This window comes from Phacochoerus africanus, chromosome 1 (genome assembly GCF_016906955.1).
Source record: "Phacochoerus africanus isolate WHEZ1 chromosome 1, ROS_Pafr_v1, whole genome shotgun sequence".
NCBI lineage: Eukaryota > Metazoa > Chordata > Mammalia > Artiodactyla > Suidae > Phacochoerus > Phacochoerus africanus.
Window position 1 is genome coordinate 249676674 of NC_062544.1, and position 16543 is coordinate 249693216.

Consider the following 16543-nt stretch of genomic DNA (forward strand, 5'->3'; position numbering starts at 1 on the left):
ATTTAGGCAACAATTTAGCAGTTGGAGCCAAGTAGAATACAGATGAAATGAAAAGGGATGTAAATACGGCATCGATGAAGAGTAGCAATTTTGTAAATGCATCCTGAAATTAGGCTTTAAATAGTAATTGATGATGCAGTTTATACAACTTACTTCTGTAATAATAACCTTTCCATTTTGTACTCATAGGATGAATTTTGCTTTGTGGAGTCTTTCTAAAGATTATGCATTGAAAGATATGAACAGTTTATAAACCTATTCTAGTTTCAATGTGTCTAGTAGCACCTACCTGATTCTCTCAAACTACCATACTATATTAACATATTATTGCATTTTTCCACAGATGGTATGGAGTGAACTGTAAAAACAAGCATGCAATCACATCAATGCAGACTTATTTCCTTAAAATGTCATACTGTATATGATTTATTATGTTAACACTCAACCACATCATATTATTTATGTTCTGTATAATCTGAAAAAGTGCTGCTTGACTGACATCGTCCTTTTTCTTTTGTAAGAAATCAAGATAAATGCTTCAATAATCAAACAATTAAAAATTCTAATGTCCTTAAAAGATTTATACTTTTCTGATAAATAAGATACAGCACCCTTGTCTTTCATTTGATATTAACACATGATGTCATACTCAACCATTCTTTCTTCCCCCAAATAAATTCCAAGATATTATTGTTAAAACCATCATGCTTTCAGACATCACAAGTATAGATACCATATTGTCATATTTGTTTTCTTCTTAAAGGTGCAATGATTGTGGATGGGAAAATAATTTTTATCTAACTGGATTTTTAATCTTTAGCATATAATAAATCTAATGAGAACTAATCTAGTAATATTGTATTTAACTAGGAGGAATAATATGACTTTAGATTGACTCGGTGTCATATTTAAGAATACAGCATTTCTTAATGGTTAAATACACCAAAATTTCAGAAATAATCCAGAGAAAGAGACTTTCACCTTGGAGTTAAAAGCATGGCAGAAATTCTCTATCACTCACTGTTTCAAAAGTTTGTACCTCACAAAATGCATAGACAGGAATTTAATATAAAGAATTAGTTCTTTTATACAGAAAACATATCTTAAACACTTCTTTTTGGCAAACCAACATAGGTAAGCAGCTCTGGAACTGCCAAATTAAAATTTGTAAATTTTTAGCAAACTAAGAGTTTATTTTTAGGTTATTATTCAACTGTGGTTGTAATTTAAAACCTGAGGCTGTGCACTGGTTGTTAGCTTAAAATTACCTTTCCTTATAACATTGTGCTTCCATTGTATAACAAATAAAAATCAACAAGAACTAGAAAAATTTGCTGTTGAACAGTGCTAGGACATACAGACAAAAATACTAATACAGGTTATCTACTTATAATATTGGTTTAAGTAATATCTAAAGGGATATAATGGACATTAGAAAATGCTTACTCATGACTGGATTACCTACAGCCAAAAAAGTTAAATATGTATCAAATAATGTTTAATTGGATTTATTATATGCACTATATACAGATACTAAATGTCTCAAAATTGTGCCCTATGGATATTTCAATTTTGTTTAGGCAGGTGAGTCTTTGTGGAGCAAATAAATTATAGAATCAAATTAAAGAAATGAATGAAATCTTTGTGATTCACAAAGCAGTAAAATGGTTGTAACAATTTATTGGTATATGAAGCTAAAATAATCTAATGGTAGGATTTACATAATTATATAAGATACCATGTCATGATTGCAATCCATACATATGGTTCCTGTATCAAATACTATAGTTTTAAATAGCAAATTGATACAGCTTTACCAGTATAAGCTCAAACATTCCAGAATTCTATACTACAGTAGGTTTGTTTTTTTTTTCCAGTTTGTATTTTCTAGGGCATATGCTTCCAAAACATGTCTTCGAAGATAGACACGTAGGAAGCATTGTAAACCTCTAAATCTGATTAAACTTCAGCACATTAGGCCTTTACCTAATCCTGATCCTTGTGAAAGCTGTCCAAAGACAAGGTCTCCGATTTAAAGGGAGAACAAAAAATGAGGGGGAAAAAAACTGAACATTTTTTTCAATGTATAAAAACAATTCAATATCATGATTCAAGGAGATGATTAACATTGTTAAGGCTGTATATTCAAGCACTGTATGTTAAAAGAGCAATGATGTGGAATTTAGGCAGTGAGAAATGTCCTGCATTATGGATGGTACCGTAATTAAAGAATGATGCTTTCGACAGCTGATTGTTGGTATACACTGGCTACTGATAGCAGTACGGGATGGAAGTTAATAAAGGTAGCAGAAGATGGCAGAAATGAATTCGGAAAGATGACAGCCAGTTTTCTCCAGCAGCCAGCCTGGTAAGTAAAATTCAGAATCTTGGCCTGTATTTTAAATGAAATATTCCTTTTTCTCTTCAGCATTGACTTGGCTGCCCTCAGCATTGATAATGGCTGTGTCAGCATCTGGTGCATCTTCAGCTCCTTTAGCTTCATTTGTTAAGTATGTTCCTGTGGGTATTGGAAGAAAAATATTAGTTCTGTCTGGTAAAATAGCCAGTATTAAAGCTACATTCATTTAGGAAGAAAACTATGCCAGATTTCTTATATGTTGGAACATACTGTGAGGCGTAAGAAACCACACAATTCACTCTCCTAAAGTTGCACACTTTCCTTCAGTTTTCAGGTGTATGTTGTAGATGAAGCTGTGGCCAGATTAACTAAAGGCAACAGCCAAACTGGAATGGATAATGAGTACTTTGATTTCTTTAATGATGGCTGCGGACCATGTGATCCGTGCAGCTGTAGCAATCAGGGCCCTTTGTTAAGATGTTGATAATGATCACATCAAATGTGTCACTATTCATTTTGGTAACTCCATTTAAAAGTAGACTATATCAATAGTTTGCTACCTAGCCCATTGTGAAAAATCACATATTTTCCTAATATGGCCACATAATTGTCCATAAACTTACGAGCAAAAACACTGATCAAATGATTAATGTTGGAGTTGAATTTCAGTCCTAGAGATAGATTACAAATTTGCTTCCTCTTTATTTTATTTATTTTTTTTTTTTGGCTGAGCCAAGGATTTGATTCACTAAGTGAATTTTAGCTATTGGCTAAACATTACTTTGCTAAGCCAATTCAACTTGAACATTGAATAAAATAATCAAGAATTATCTGAAATAATTCGGTATTTAGATCTCTCTTTCCCACCCCATCACACACACACACACACACACACACACACACTCACATAATGTTTCACAATGAAGTTCGTCTTTATAATTTTTTTCCAAAATTAAGAATTCTTTATTAAATATAATGTACCTTTATGTCTCGCCAGATATCGTCCCAGCAAAAATATAGAACACAGCGTGACAAAAACAACTACAGCCACTATTCCTCCTATAAGAGCATGATCAGGGCCAGCCTGGCCAGCCAGAGCATTGGGATCTAGAAAAGAGGAAAAAATATTGTTCAAGTTAGTGTTTTGCTTAAATATAGGGTTCATATCTGCATTAGAATGAGTTATTTTGAAAATTAGCACATTAAGGTAAATTTTTATTAATGCGTATTATACCAATCATCCAGTCAACAAATATTTATTGGGTGCTTATAGTATACAATACCTGGGAATATAATATTTGACATAAATTACTCTCAAAGTATTGAGTTTATATGTTCAGGGAGAAACAGGATAAACACACATTTATGGTTTTGAATAGTTACATGCCTTTTCTTCCTGCTCTTCTCCACCTGAAAATATGTATATTTTTTTAATGTAACAAACACAACTATACCATTTTAAAAATACAGTTATGTCATAGGACAGGCTGTGGTTAGAAATTATAATTTAGGGTTAATCATAATATAAATATTATTTAATGCTGTGGAAACTGATGAACTCCCCAAGAGAGAGAGTCTAGATAGAGAGGAGAGGACGTCTAATTATGGGACCCAAAAAGATTCCATAATTAAAGTCTAGAAGAAGTGCTCCCAGCAGAGTAGATTGAGAAGGAGAGAACAGTGGGATAGGAAGAGATCCTGCAGAGTACATGGTATTTGATCAAAGGAAAGATCATACTTCAAGGAGACAGAGTGTTACAAACTGTATAGTATTATTGATAGAAGGTAGAAGATGTATACTCAACATTGAGGATTAAGTGCCCACTACACTTGTAGCTTTAAAGGAAGTGGTTGGAAAGATTAATTATATACTTGTAAGCTCTGCCTTTAGTAAGGATTTAGAAGGAGAAAGTAAAGAAATAAATTAGGACTGGTAATTATGCTTTCAAAAAATCTTGAAATATGGTTATAGGCACATGACTCTGACAAATAGATCAGAAGTCTCCTGTGCTTGTAATGAAACTATTGTGCCAAAGGAGCACATACCAAGTTTAGAAAGAAAGGAAAGAAAGGAAGAAAGGAAGGAAGGAAGAAAGGAGGAAAGAAAGAAAAAGAAAGAAGGAAGGAAGGAAGGAAAGAAAGAGAGAGAGAGAAAGAGAAAGAAAGAAAGAAAGAAAGAAAGAAAGAAAGAAAGAAAGAAAGAAAGAAAGAAAGAGAAAGAAAGAAAGAAAAAAATATCTATTTGTAATACCAGACAAACCTCTGGACTCCCAAATTTGGTGAAGGCAAGAAATGGACTATAAAACTGTCCCCATGGAGGGTGTATTCTCAAACACCCACTCTTGACACAGCCACGGAGTATAACTGACAAGGTTGAACTTCCCATAGGTAGAAATGGAGGAACAAAAAAAGAATGAACAGAAAAAAAAAAAAAATACAGTTTCTTCAAGGAACTGTAACTATTGCCAAGGCAGAGGGAAATTTTCAAGCCAGTCTGGCATTTTTTTCATAATTATAGGCCAGTACTATTCAGTGTTTCCCATATTCCTCTATTTCCAAAAGAGAGCTTTTATATTAAGGAGTGCTTTTCCTGACTCTGTTCTATCATGTTTTGTGTATAGGATGGAGAGGAGCACTGAAAGTTGTCTTTTGGTTCATCTGTTTCTGGACTAAATGATGAAAAGGCTTGTGCATATGTGAGGATCTTGGACTTTGAGCTGGACACACTGGCTTGATGGGACTTTAGGTTGTCTTTTCAGACAGAGTTTGGCAATGGTTTATGTGAGAAAAATAATTGAAAAAATAGTTGGTGAACAGAAGGTTATATTGGTGCAGAGATTTTTGGTTGATGAGAAACTTGTTTCCCCTTCTCTCAGTGCACAGACCTAAACATTTACCAGCGCCATTTGTAGTTGAAGATTAACCATGTGATTTGTATTCTAGACAAATGAAAGAAGGCCTAGCCAATAAAACCCTCCCACATGTAACCTTCCAGAATGATCTCAGGAGATACAAGTTGAAAGTAAGAGAGCTCAAAGAGTAAGTCAAGCCATGGGTCACTGAATTTCCACCTGGAAGGAAATTACTACCCAACTAAGAAGACATGCACTGTCCAACTGCTTGAATAAAAAAATAAAATAAAACAAAAAAGCTTTTTTTTTTCCCTAAACCTTGAGCATTTAAAAAAAAATTAATTTGTTACAGCAGCTATTGTTAATTTTGCTTTTCATTATATATTTAAAGTATTTCCCTTACTTTCTGGCACTGACCATAAATCACACATATACAAAAAAAGGAGCAAAAACTAAATTCTCCGTGCATCTGAATGACCTATTCCTATTCTTAGCTTAGATACTTTAGAACCAGTTTCAAACTCCTCTTCTTGCTCAAGTTCCCAAATATACACAGTCATAAATTATATCCATTTTACTCACTGAATATCTCTCAGAATTGAGTACTCTTTTTGGGAGCTGAGAAATCACTCTTGTTCATACATCTGTCTTATATCCTGAAGGTAAATTCTGAGAAGTGGTTTGCTAGATCAGAGAATGTAAACATTTAAAAAAGATTTTTGATAAATATTGCCAAATTATATTGCAGAAAGATTATACAAAGTCATCCTCCACTAACTCCACCTGAGTTCCTAGATAGTACTAACTGCAGACGCTATAGTTAAAAGAAATTTTATCAATCTAACATTAAAAAGTATTAAATATTGTGTATTATTAAATTATAAGTTAACATAAATGTCTGGATGTTAATTCCTATATTAATTAATTTATGTAGTTAGACCATGTTTGCAATTCAAATTTTCTGTTTTAACAGCTCTCTCCATAAAAAAGATGGATTATTTTAGCAATTTCTTTTTATTTATTCTTCATTTCTGGTCTCTTCAGCCATAGATAAGTCTTACAATTTTATGTAATCAAATCTATCAAAGTTTTGTGTTATGCTGTCTGACTTGTGGATCATGATTTGAAATGCTTTGGCCATGATAAGCACAGATTGCTGCTGTCATCTAATACTTTCATTATTTTATTTCAGTCCATCTAAAATGTATTTTGGTCTATAATTTAAAGCTAAAGTATAAAATATGACTTTAATTCTTCTGTTACAGACGGTTGTCCCCCATATTATTTCTTTCATCAATAATTTTGTCACTTACCATAAACTTAATGTCTATTTTATGTGTTTCTGCATATTCTAGTCTATTCCACGTGAAGGATGGATTCTATATATGTGATTCTACACTAGTACTGTAATTTTAAAGACCATTTTAATGCCTTGGAGGTGAAGTCTTAAATCTGGTTCAGAATATTTTTGCAAGAAACAAAAATACAACAAATTGTTTATTGGAATTGTATTGATTTCTAGATAGATTTCCTTTATATTGTGAATTTTCCAGGAATATAGTATGATTCTTCAATTATTTAAATCTTTAGTGTCTTCTAAAATTGTATAGTTTGCTTATTCAGGACCTGCACATTTTCATTAATGTTATTTCCTACTTTTAAATAATATTTTAATACTTAATATATTGAAACATTTCAATATTTAAAAATGTTTTAAATGTTATTACGTTTTTAATTAAACTTTTAGCCATTTTTTTACTTTTTCCATTCATTTTTATACTCTATTTTCTGAAGCATTATAGCTAGTATGTCAAGATTATAGTTTTCATTTCCTGACAATCAAAGATTCTTAATTTTCCTACCATTTTAGTGTTTCAATAGTTTTCTTAAGGTTTTTTCTATTATTGATATTAATATTGCATATTTTCCCTACTGCACTAATTAGTGCTTTGTGAACAATGACAGTTTCATCCTAATTCTGATGATTGCAGGAATGCATCAAAAATTTAAACGGACTAGCCACAGTCCTATTTTTGACACTGTTTGGTCTCTACTCATCTCAATATCTAGAGTTACCTTTAATTTCTATATATCTAAAATTAGATAGTAAAATTATTCCTCCTTTGATGACATGAAGCACACATCTTGTTTAAAAAAATTTCATAATAACAACATCCTTGAATCTTGAATATATTAAGTATTATTTGGTTGTGAATAAACATTCAACTGGCTAAAGAATCTTTTTGAATTAATAATAATGCAAAATGATTTGTCAGTGTTATAACAATTTGTTTTGCCCCTTTTTTCATACCAAATAAATTTGAAATCATTCAGGTTGTTCTGCCTCCTGCTTCTGCCACATAAATCTTAAAAAATTCATTTTTAAAAATGACGTGCTTTTTTCTGCATGATGGCTCTCAGAATTCTTTTTCTTCTTCAATTATATTTTGATATTTTAGCTGAATATATTTTGTGGTTTGTCTTTAGTCACAATTTTGTTTCACTTGCAAACCTACTTTTTTATTAAAATCAAATTAAGTTTATGTTTCTTGGCTTATAAATTCTTTTTTCTACTCTACTTTTTTTTCTGTGTTCATTTTATCTACTCTACTTTTGATTAATAATTGTTCTTCTGTTTTCTTTCTTAGAAGATCCAATTATTCATTTTTAGAAATTCCATATTTTATGTTGAATATATGTTATTCCCTCTTTCCCATTGTTAGAATCATTTTACTAATTTACATTTTGTTTGAGTAATATTTCCCAAGTTTATCATCTGTTTAGATGATTTGATTTTCTATCATTGATTTTCCTTATTTCTTCCTAAAGGATTTTGTTATCGATTGTTATTTTGGTTTAACTAAACTCTATTTAACCCCACTCTGTGCTTACTTAGTAGGTATTTTAAATAGTTTTATATGATTGACAATAAAAAATGAAAGTTTTGGAGTTCCCGTTGTGGCTCAGTGGTTAACAAATCTGACTAGGAACCATGAGGTTGTGTCTTCGATCCCTGGTCTTGCTCAGTGGGTTAAGGATCTGGCATGCTGTGAGCTGTGGTGTAGGTTGCAGATGCGGCTACGATCCAGCATTGATGTGGCTCTGGTGTAGACCAGCGGCTACAGCTCTGATTAGACCTCTAGCCTGCGAACCTCCATATGCCACAGGAGAGGCCCTAGAAAAGACAAAAAGACCAAAAAAAAAAAAGTTTTATAGTATTGTCTTCATTTTAGTACAATGTTTCGACTTAAGTATCTGGAAAATGGAGTTCCCGTCGTGGCGCAGTGGTTAACGAATCCGACTAGGAACCATGAGGTTGCAGGTCCGGTCCCTGCCCTTGCTCAGTGGGTTAACGATCTGGCATTGCTGTGAGCTGTGGTGTAGGTTGCAGACGCGGCTCGGATCCCGCGTTGCTGTGGCTCTGGTGTAGGCCGGGGGCTACAGCTCCGATTAGACCCCTAGCCTGGGAACCTCCATGTGCCTCGGGAGCGGCCCAAGAAACAGCAAAAAGACAAACAAACAAACAAACAAAAAAAAGTATCTGGAAAATGTTTTTCCTTTATAAGCATGCACTTTTTATCTTCTTTATTACAAACATTTTTCACTGGATTCAAGTTGAATTTTTAAATTCTATTTACACATCCTTGCATTTTCTTTTCTTCTTTTCATTCTTAATTTTGAGGTGTTTTGAATATGGATGGATTCTCTTTCCTGAGGCTTGGTGTTTATTTCTGCTCAGTTGTAATGCTGCAAATCAATCAAGCTACAGAAATTATCTTTGTAACTGATATGTGAATCATAAGATATTTGTACTTAGTGGATGGACTGGAGAAAAGTTTGGAATATGGATCATTAGGGTAAAAGATTTCATTGATTTCATATACTTTTGCCTAAAATCTTCACTTACATAGTAGAGTCGTAGATAACATGTAGGCCACTCCTTTTTTTTTGTACAATTTATACAAACATGATTTGATCTGTTTGAATTTGTTTTAAATCAATTTAAATATATCATCTTCATTACTGAATATATTTTACTGGTTTCAATTACATATGACTTTCAGTGAAAGTAATCCATAAAACTCATGTTTATTTGACCCTAGTCAGGAATGTTCTGCATATAATCTATAAAGGAAAAGTTTCAACCTTTAGCCTTCATCTCAACAACAAAATAAGTTAACACATAGTCCTAGCTTTTTAAGATTTCAGAGATAATATGGTTACAGGGAATTCTTTGCATGTCTACTTGTAAATGTTTTTGTTAAAGCTAACATTTTTGGTTATGCTTTTTATTTCTCCCCCATAACTGTCAGAACTAAAACTCTGTCAATTTCTATTCTTAGCAACTAAAACAAGTGATTGAGATTAGGATCAGTTAAGTATCACTTGAACAATGCAGAGATAATACATAATTGAAATGACTGTGTCCCAGTGGGAATCTCTCATACATCCTTTCTCTCATTCCTCCCCTACTGTCATAGCAATAAAAAGATGAAGTACATACAAACTTCTGACATTTCTTTATAGACAGCTGAGTCTATATTACCATTTAGATAAATATACCATGTGTCTTTAAAGACCATTATTCATCATCAAGCATTAGCCCATGACTTGCTGGAGTTTGCCTCTTAATCAGGGAGTGAATAAATGCCAATATATTTGGCAACAGAAAAGAATAGAAACTTTTTCTACTCGATAATGCATAAAATACAAAGAATATTATAGAATTAAAACTTTCTGAGCTTAACATCTTTCAGTTAGGGTTCTTGGACTTTTAATAAAGGACTCCAGGAGTTCTCATCGTGGCGCAGTGGTTAACAAATCCGACTAGGAACCATGAGGTTGTGGGTTCTGTCCCTGCCCTTTCTCAGTCGGTTAACTATCCGGCGTTGCCGTGAGCTGTGGTGTAGGCTGCAGACATGGCTCGGATCCCGTGTTTCTGTGGCTCTGGCGTAGGCCAGTGGCTACAGCTCCGATTCGACCCCTAGCCTGGGAACCTCCATATGCCGTGGGAGCAGCCCAAAGAAATAGCAAAAAAGACAAAAAAATTAAAAAAATAAAGGACTCCAAAGAAAAAAATATGTCAAATAATAATATTTAGGATTAGTAATTTCTGATATTTAGAAGAGTAGAAAATAACCTTAAAGTATAGTTTTATTTAAAAATCTTAATATGAATAAGAACTAAATTATGTAATTCTAGTTCTTAAATCATTGTTAAGGATTTCTACCATCAAGTATATAGTTTATCATGTTTAGTTCCCATAAAATAAGTGAAAACTCAAAGTTCTTACTGTGGCTCAGCACCTGACATTGTCTCTCCGAGGATGCAGGTTCAATCTCTGGCCTCATTCAGTGGGTTACAGACTCTGTGTTACTGCAAGCTGCATCATAGACAGATGTGGCTTGGATCTGATGTTACTGTGGCTGTGGTGTAGGCCACAGCTGCAGCTCACATTCAGCCACTGGCTTGGGAACTTCCATATGCTGTAGGTGCAGTCCCAAAAGAAAAAAATAAATAAATAAGTGAAAACCCTAGAAAAAAAATCTAACTTTCTAGGACCAAAGCAGAGAAAATCATAAATATTGCATATTTTAATTCAAGTATTAGAAGTATTTTACAATAAATATTTTTATTATATGTGATTTCTCATTTTAACAAAATGGTAAGAATTGAAATGAAAATCATTTTCTGTAAATATTTTTAAATTAGGTTTTGAGACCATTTTAAAAAGAAAATTATTATCCTTACATATTAAAACAAATATGTTTTCAAAGCCAATTTTGGATTTACAATTATAATTTTTAAAAAATGATAATTCTTTAAGGATATGCACTGTAACAAGCATGTTAATTCACCTTTTAGTGAGGTTAAGAAATGTTTACTAATTTTTTAACTAAAATTTAATAAAACTATCTCAAAACTGTTTAAATGTCAGCATTCAGGAGTAGATTTAAATATTGAAAAATAGAAGAGTTGGAAAAACTAAAATGAATAGAAAAAAGATGAATTAGTGACATGAAGCCCTCTTATGCAAGAGTCCCCAAACATAGCTCCCTAATAACAACCATCAGAGTCATGGAATGTCAAGAGTTAAACAGTCAAGAACAGAGTAGAATAAATTTAAACCCAGAGTAATACTGGAATGTATAATATGGGCCACTTCAACAATAAAACCAATTATATTGATGTCCTGTGTTCATTTTGGAGTCTATTATTTTTAGAAGTGATTGAAAACTCTTGAAGAAATTTCAGTTTAGCAATAAAATGGTTCAAAAGTTATGAAATTAAACACAAAAATAAGCGTAAAACTGGAATTATCACTTCAGAAACAGAAAGCATAGATAGTTTTTCAGGTTTAGTTTTCCTATAAGTGATTCTGCATCACAATCAAGGGATATATAGCAATTCCAGTTAATTCCCTATTTCTTTGCTGGGAATGTACTTACATAGAATGTTTAAGATTTTGGAAAGTAGAATATTCTTTTTTAGGAAACTGCTCTGGACAGAATCGTGTCCCACTCAAAATTTATATATTGAGTCTCTAACCCCAAATGTGATGGTATTGGAGATAGGGCTTTGGGAGAAAACCGGGTTTAAATATGGTCATGAAGGTAGGTCCCTCATCATGAGATCAGTGCACTTAAATGACACAAAAGAATAAGACTCTTTCTCTCTATTCCTCCATGCCATGTGAGGACACAGCTTAAAGGCAGATGTCTGCAAGTCAGGAAGAGAACTTCTACCATAATCTGACCATGCTGAAATCCAGATTTTGGTCTTCCAGACTCCAGAACTGTGAGAAATACATTTCAATAGTTTTAGTCACTCAGTCTATGGTATTTCTTACAGTAGCCTGAACTGACTAACATAGAAACTATAGTATGGTCTTTTGCATATATGGTCTTATTTGAATTATACAAAAATTTAAGGCAATGGAAAATAGATTTGGGGAAGTCTGGAAAATACAATACTCATCCCCAGCCAATGGCCTGTAGACAAGTAAAACATCCAAGACTGCACAGATAAATTCCTTTTACTTAGTTACCTGCCACTGAGTTATGCATTGTATTAGGTGCTGCTATGAGTTACATTGCAAACCCCTGCTCTCTCCCCAATCACACACCAGTGTTTCGTAGTGGTTAGATTCAGTGAGTGATGTTAAGGACATCAGATGAAATCAGGCTTGGGGTGAAACTATGTTGTATTATATGCATAAATAAAAGGAAAATGTGGGAGAAGAGTCAGTGAAAGTTTTTCAAGTAAAAGGAAATGCTCACAAAATCCTGGATTTACAAATTGTTTATACCAAACCTAGACAACTTACTATCAGGTTGACTTTGGGCAAGTTTCTTAACCTTCTCATATTTTTAATGTGAATACTTCTTATTTCTCATATTGTCTAAGTTTAAACGTGTTATTGTACAGAAAGGGCTTAGAAGAATGTCTGACACATTGTAATGTAAGCACTGTCTAAATGTTAATTATATGAGGAAAAAGAAGTTGGAAAGTGTAAACTTCTGTGTAGAAAGATAAAGATTTCTGTTTTTAATTTTTAAAAAGACTCATTTAGGACTTTTACTTATATGGTAGTGGTGAAGCATTTAAATGTCTGAGTATTTGAAAAAAGGGGGAAATGAACAGCAGAAGATTTGCATAACATGAGATTGGATAAAACGAATCTTCTGGGTATCTGGTGATGGGTGAGAGTTAAATGAGACAGTAATTTATTGAGCATTTAATCTGTGCCAGGCTCTGTATTACAAATGGCTTATTTTATTCACTTCATGTATAAAGTGTTGACTCAGAAAAGCATAGTTATTATTAATATAAAGAACAGCTTGCCTAGGCAAGTTTTTGGATTAATTTTTGAAAAGCTTTAAAAATAATTATGAAAATTAGTTCTTAAGAAGCATCAGATGACTCTAGTTTGAGAACAAGAGTTTGTTGGGGTAATTTTTTCCAGCGTTTTATCTTTTCATGTCATTGTATTCTCTTTTCTTGTGTCCTGGAGAGGAATTCACTACCCATCAATGCTAAATATCCTCCTTGCTAGAGCTTTCTTCATCCAGTAAGATATTCTTCCTTCCTTCTGGGTGTATGGAGTCCAAACATCAGTGATTAGTCTCTCCACGTCAGTCAGCCATGAATTATTTCATTCAGAAGGTTCTTCTCTTGAGTTAATTCACTTACTTTGGTTTACCTTCCCTGCAAAGATATAAGTCTTCTGGAGGGTAAATGTTGTGTCTCACAGTTGTAATATAGCTGGAATGGCACTTTTACATAGTTCTTAGAACCAGGTGAATTGAATGAATGAATGGATAATATTCAATATTTATACTGAATTCCAGATAGAACTTGAATCTTTAGATACCAAATTACTGTGCTGAGCAATGGATATTTATGGTATTACATTATTTGTTGAAATAGAATAATATTATTAGTATCTAAATATTTTAGAAATTAGTGCCAAGTAAAAATGATTTATCCTGATTCATATTTATTGCTTTAGATAATTCAAGTCTAACATCAAATTAAATATTTTTATGTACTTAAGAGTCTACTTTCCCCTCTTTAAATAGAGTAATGCTTCAGAAAGAGGGCCACTATGTAAAACACTAGAAATAGTTATACATAATTTATGGAGAAAAAAAGTACACTGTTCTTTAGCAGTATATGACATTGGCAAAGTCCCTGGAGAGAAATAAGTCACTATATTCACTCAAGAGTCATCAATTATCTTTTAATTTTATGTACAATTAATGTTCTCACATGAACACTTAAGAACAATCTCCAAAGGATAGAAAACATGAAAATATATGGTTTTCTCTGTGTGTGCGATGATTTATACATAAATTTTACTATAAACAATGTGTATAGGGACTCTAAATCCAAGAGTTCTAAATTAATGCTACATCGTACAGCAGGTTTTCAATCCCAGTAAACCCACCACTTAGCCTTTCCTTTCCAAAATCTATTTATTGTACAATAAATTTGTTTGCATACCAGGCTCATAAATAACAAATGTCACCACATGTTTCTATATATTAATAGCACATAGACTTCCTATTCAGAAAGATTTTGACAATAATTATAAAATCACCATTTTGTTTGTTTTGAATTTGGTGTGTCAAGGTTGTTTAGCTTAGAGATGTAATCAATTTACAAAATGTTTCAGCAAGTGAGTGTGACTGTCAGAAATAAAAAAGTGAAGTGTTGCTGTATGCTATACTAATTTCATGCATTGAGCTCAGACTTCCTCTTCTGAGAATCATCCCCTCTCAAGATCTGCCTGTCATTTGTTACAGCTTATAGGTTTCCTAGTTATATAACAATTGACGTTATTAACTTGTATTTATAAATAGTTAATAATGTGCTAGGCTCAAACAAAATATATATCCTTGAGTAAGATACTCCATGTGTCTTTGAGAACAAAAATATAAGCGAGACTTTTGGATAAAGTAGCTTCTATCATAATTCTCTTCATTTCACTGATCTTTCTTCTAAAGTGAACTCAGGACTGTATTTCCTTGACTGCTTCAAATGAGGCAATTTTTCAGCTCTGAAGAATTTGAACAATTCAGAAAGGACTCTCAACCAGCAGAGTAATAGAACTCTTAGGACCAGGGCCCTTCGCAAAATGCTTCACCTCTTTTAGCACTGATATCCAAAGGAGGAGAGAACTTGCCTGATTACCTGTGTAAGAACATGAGGGAGGTGAAAGAGAGGAGTGCTTTCTAAGGTTATCTATGTGATTAAAATGACAATGATGGATGCAAAACTATTGCATTTGGAATGGATAAGCCATGAGATCCTGCTGTACAGCACTGGGAACTATATCTAGTCACTTGTGAATGAGCATGATGGAGGATAATGTGAGAAAAAGAATGTGTATATGTATGTGTGAATGGGTCAATTTGCTGAACATTAGAAAATTGACAGAACACTGTAAAGCAACTATAATGGAAAAAAATTAAAATCATTTAAAAAAATAAGGATAAGTTTTGGGGTAAACATGGGGTTATTTGCTACTTGGAAAAGTGAGCTGCGTTACCCATTAGGCACATGACACAGAGTGTAATCTACCTGCATTAAAGAGTAGTTTCTCTTTAAGCTCTGAGAAGATCTGAAATAACATCACACTCATAACCCCAAGACCCAAATAATAGTTTCCACTTGAGCTTCTAAGAGTTTCAGTTTTTACATCTATAAATAAGGGTATATACCTGCTCTGCCTTTCTCAGGTTACTGTTCAAATCAGTTTATATGGAATCTGTGCATATAATAAATCACATCTAATAGGTGCTCAATAAATGCAATGTGAGTAAAATATTGAACTTTTTAGGGTTAGTGACTGCAAGAAAACTTGCATTTTTTTTCAGGTAAAACATAGTCAAATTCATTCTACAGTGTCCAATTTCCTTTATATTTATTTACTATGTAGAAGCTGCTGTTTTTTTTTTTTTTTTTTTTATTCTGTTACCTTATGTTTTTCTAACATGGAACTGCTCTGCATTTAGTGTCAGCAATACCTAACTGTTTGTACATCACTGGTCTCAGCCTACACACATAAAATGAATAAATGGGAACAACCATTAAGAGAAAGGCAAATGACTATTATATGACATTGCCATATGTCTATTTTGGCAATGTACTCTGTGTAAATCTAAGAGGATGAATTAAAGTATTTTTAAGCAGACTAGAGGTTAAATAAATTAAATGCAATAATTTCTGTGGAAGAGTAGAATCTTGACTTAAGCACATTTCATATTAAACTAAAAAAATGACAGCTGATCTGATAATAATTACATTAAATATACTTCTGGAGGAAACAATAGTAGTACAGATGTATTTTTTAAAATACTTAGAAAAATATAAAGAATAAATGTTTGACAGTGAAAATATAATTCTCAATATTATTCTAAAAAGTTTAGTCTGCAACAATATTTTATGATGTCTGTTTATATGCAGAAATGATTGCAATGGAAAAATAAACATTTTAAATGGTGGGGAGGGGGTTAAAATGGTGGAATAGAAGGACTGGAGCTCAACTTCTCTCTAAAAACAACAAAATTCACAACTAAAGACTGAGCACTCTTCACCAAAATGGACTGGAAACCTTAAAAAAGATACCCTACTCCAGAAGAAAAAGAGGAGGCCACATCAAGAGATAGGAGGGGTGATTTCATGATATAAACAACCCCATACCTCCGGGGTGGGAAGCTCCACAGACTGGAAACTAACTGATTCAGAGACTCACCTATAGGAGTGAGAGTTCTAAGCTACACATCAAACTCTCACGTGTGGGGAACTGGCACAGGGAGAAAGAGCC

The 16543-nt window shown here is 32.9% G+C and overlaps 1 protein-coding gene across 2 annotated transcripts in view; it reads right to left on the bottom strand.

Annotated features, from left to right (window-relative positions):
* Positions 1–401: 401 nt before the first annotated feature.
* Positions 402–16543, bottom strand: part of CADM2 (cell adhesion molecule 2) — a 1078779-nt gene continuing 1062637 nt past the window's right edge. Inside the window, exons 9-10 of one of the 2 annotated variants that reach the window (XM_047794400.1) lie at positions 3341–3466; positions 402–2518 (exon numbers count right to left, since the gene is read on the bottom strand). In XM_047794400.1, coding sequence (XP_047650356.1) covers positions 2400–2518; positions 3341–3466 — 245 coding nt within the window. In that variant the 3' untranslated portion in view covers positions 402–2399. The remainder of the gene's footprint in view (positions 2519–3340; positions 3467–16543) is intronic. The other variant, XM_047794392.1, reaches the window with a different exon arrangement.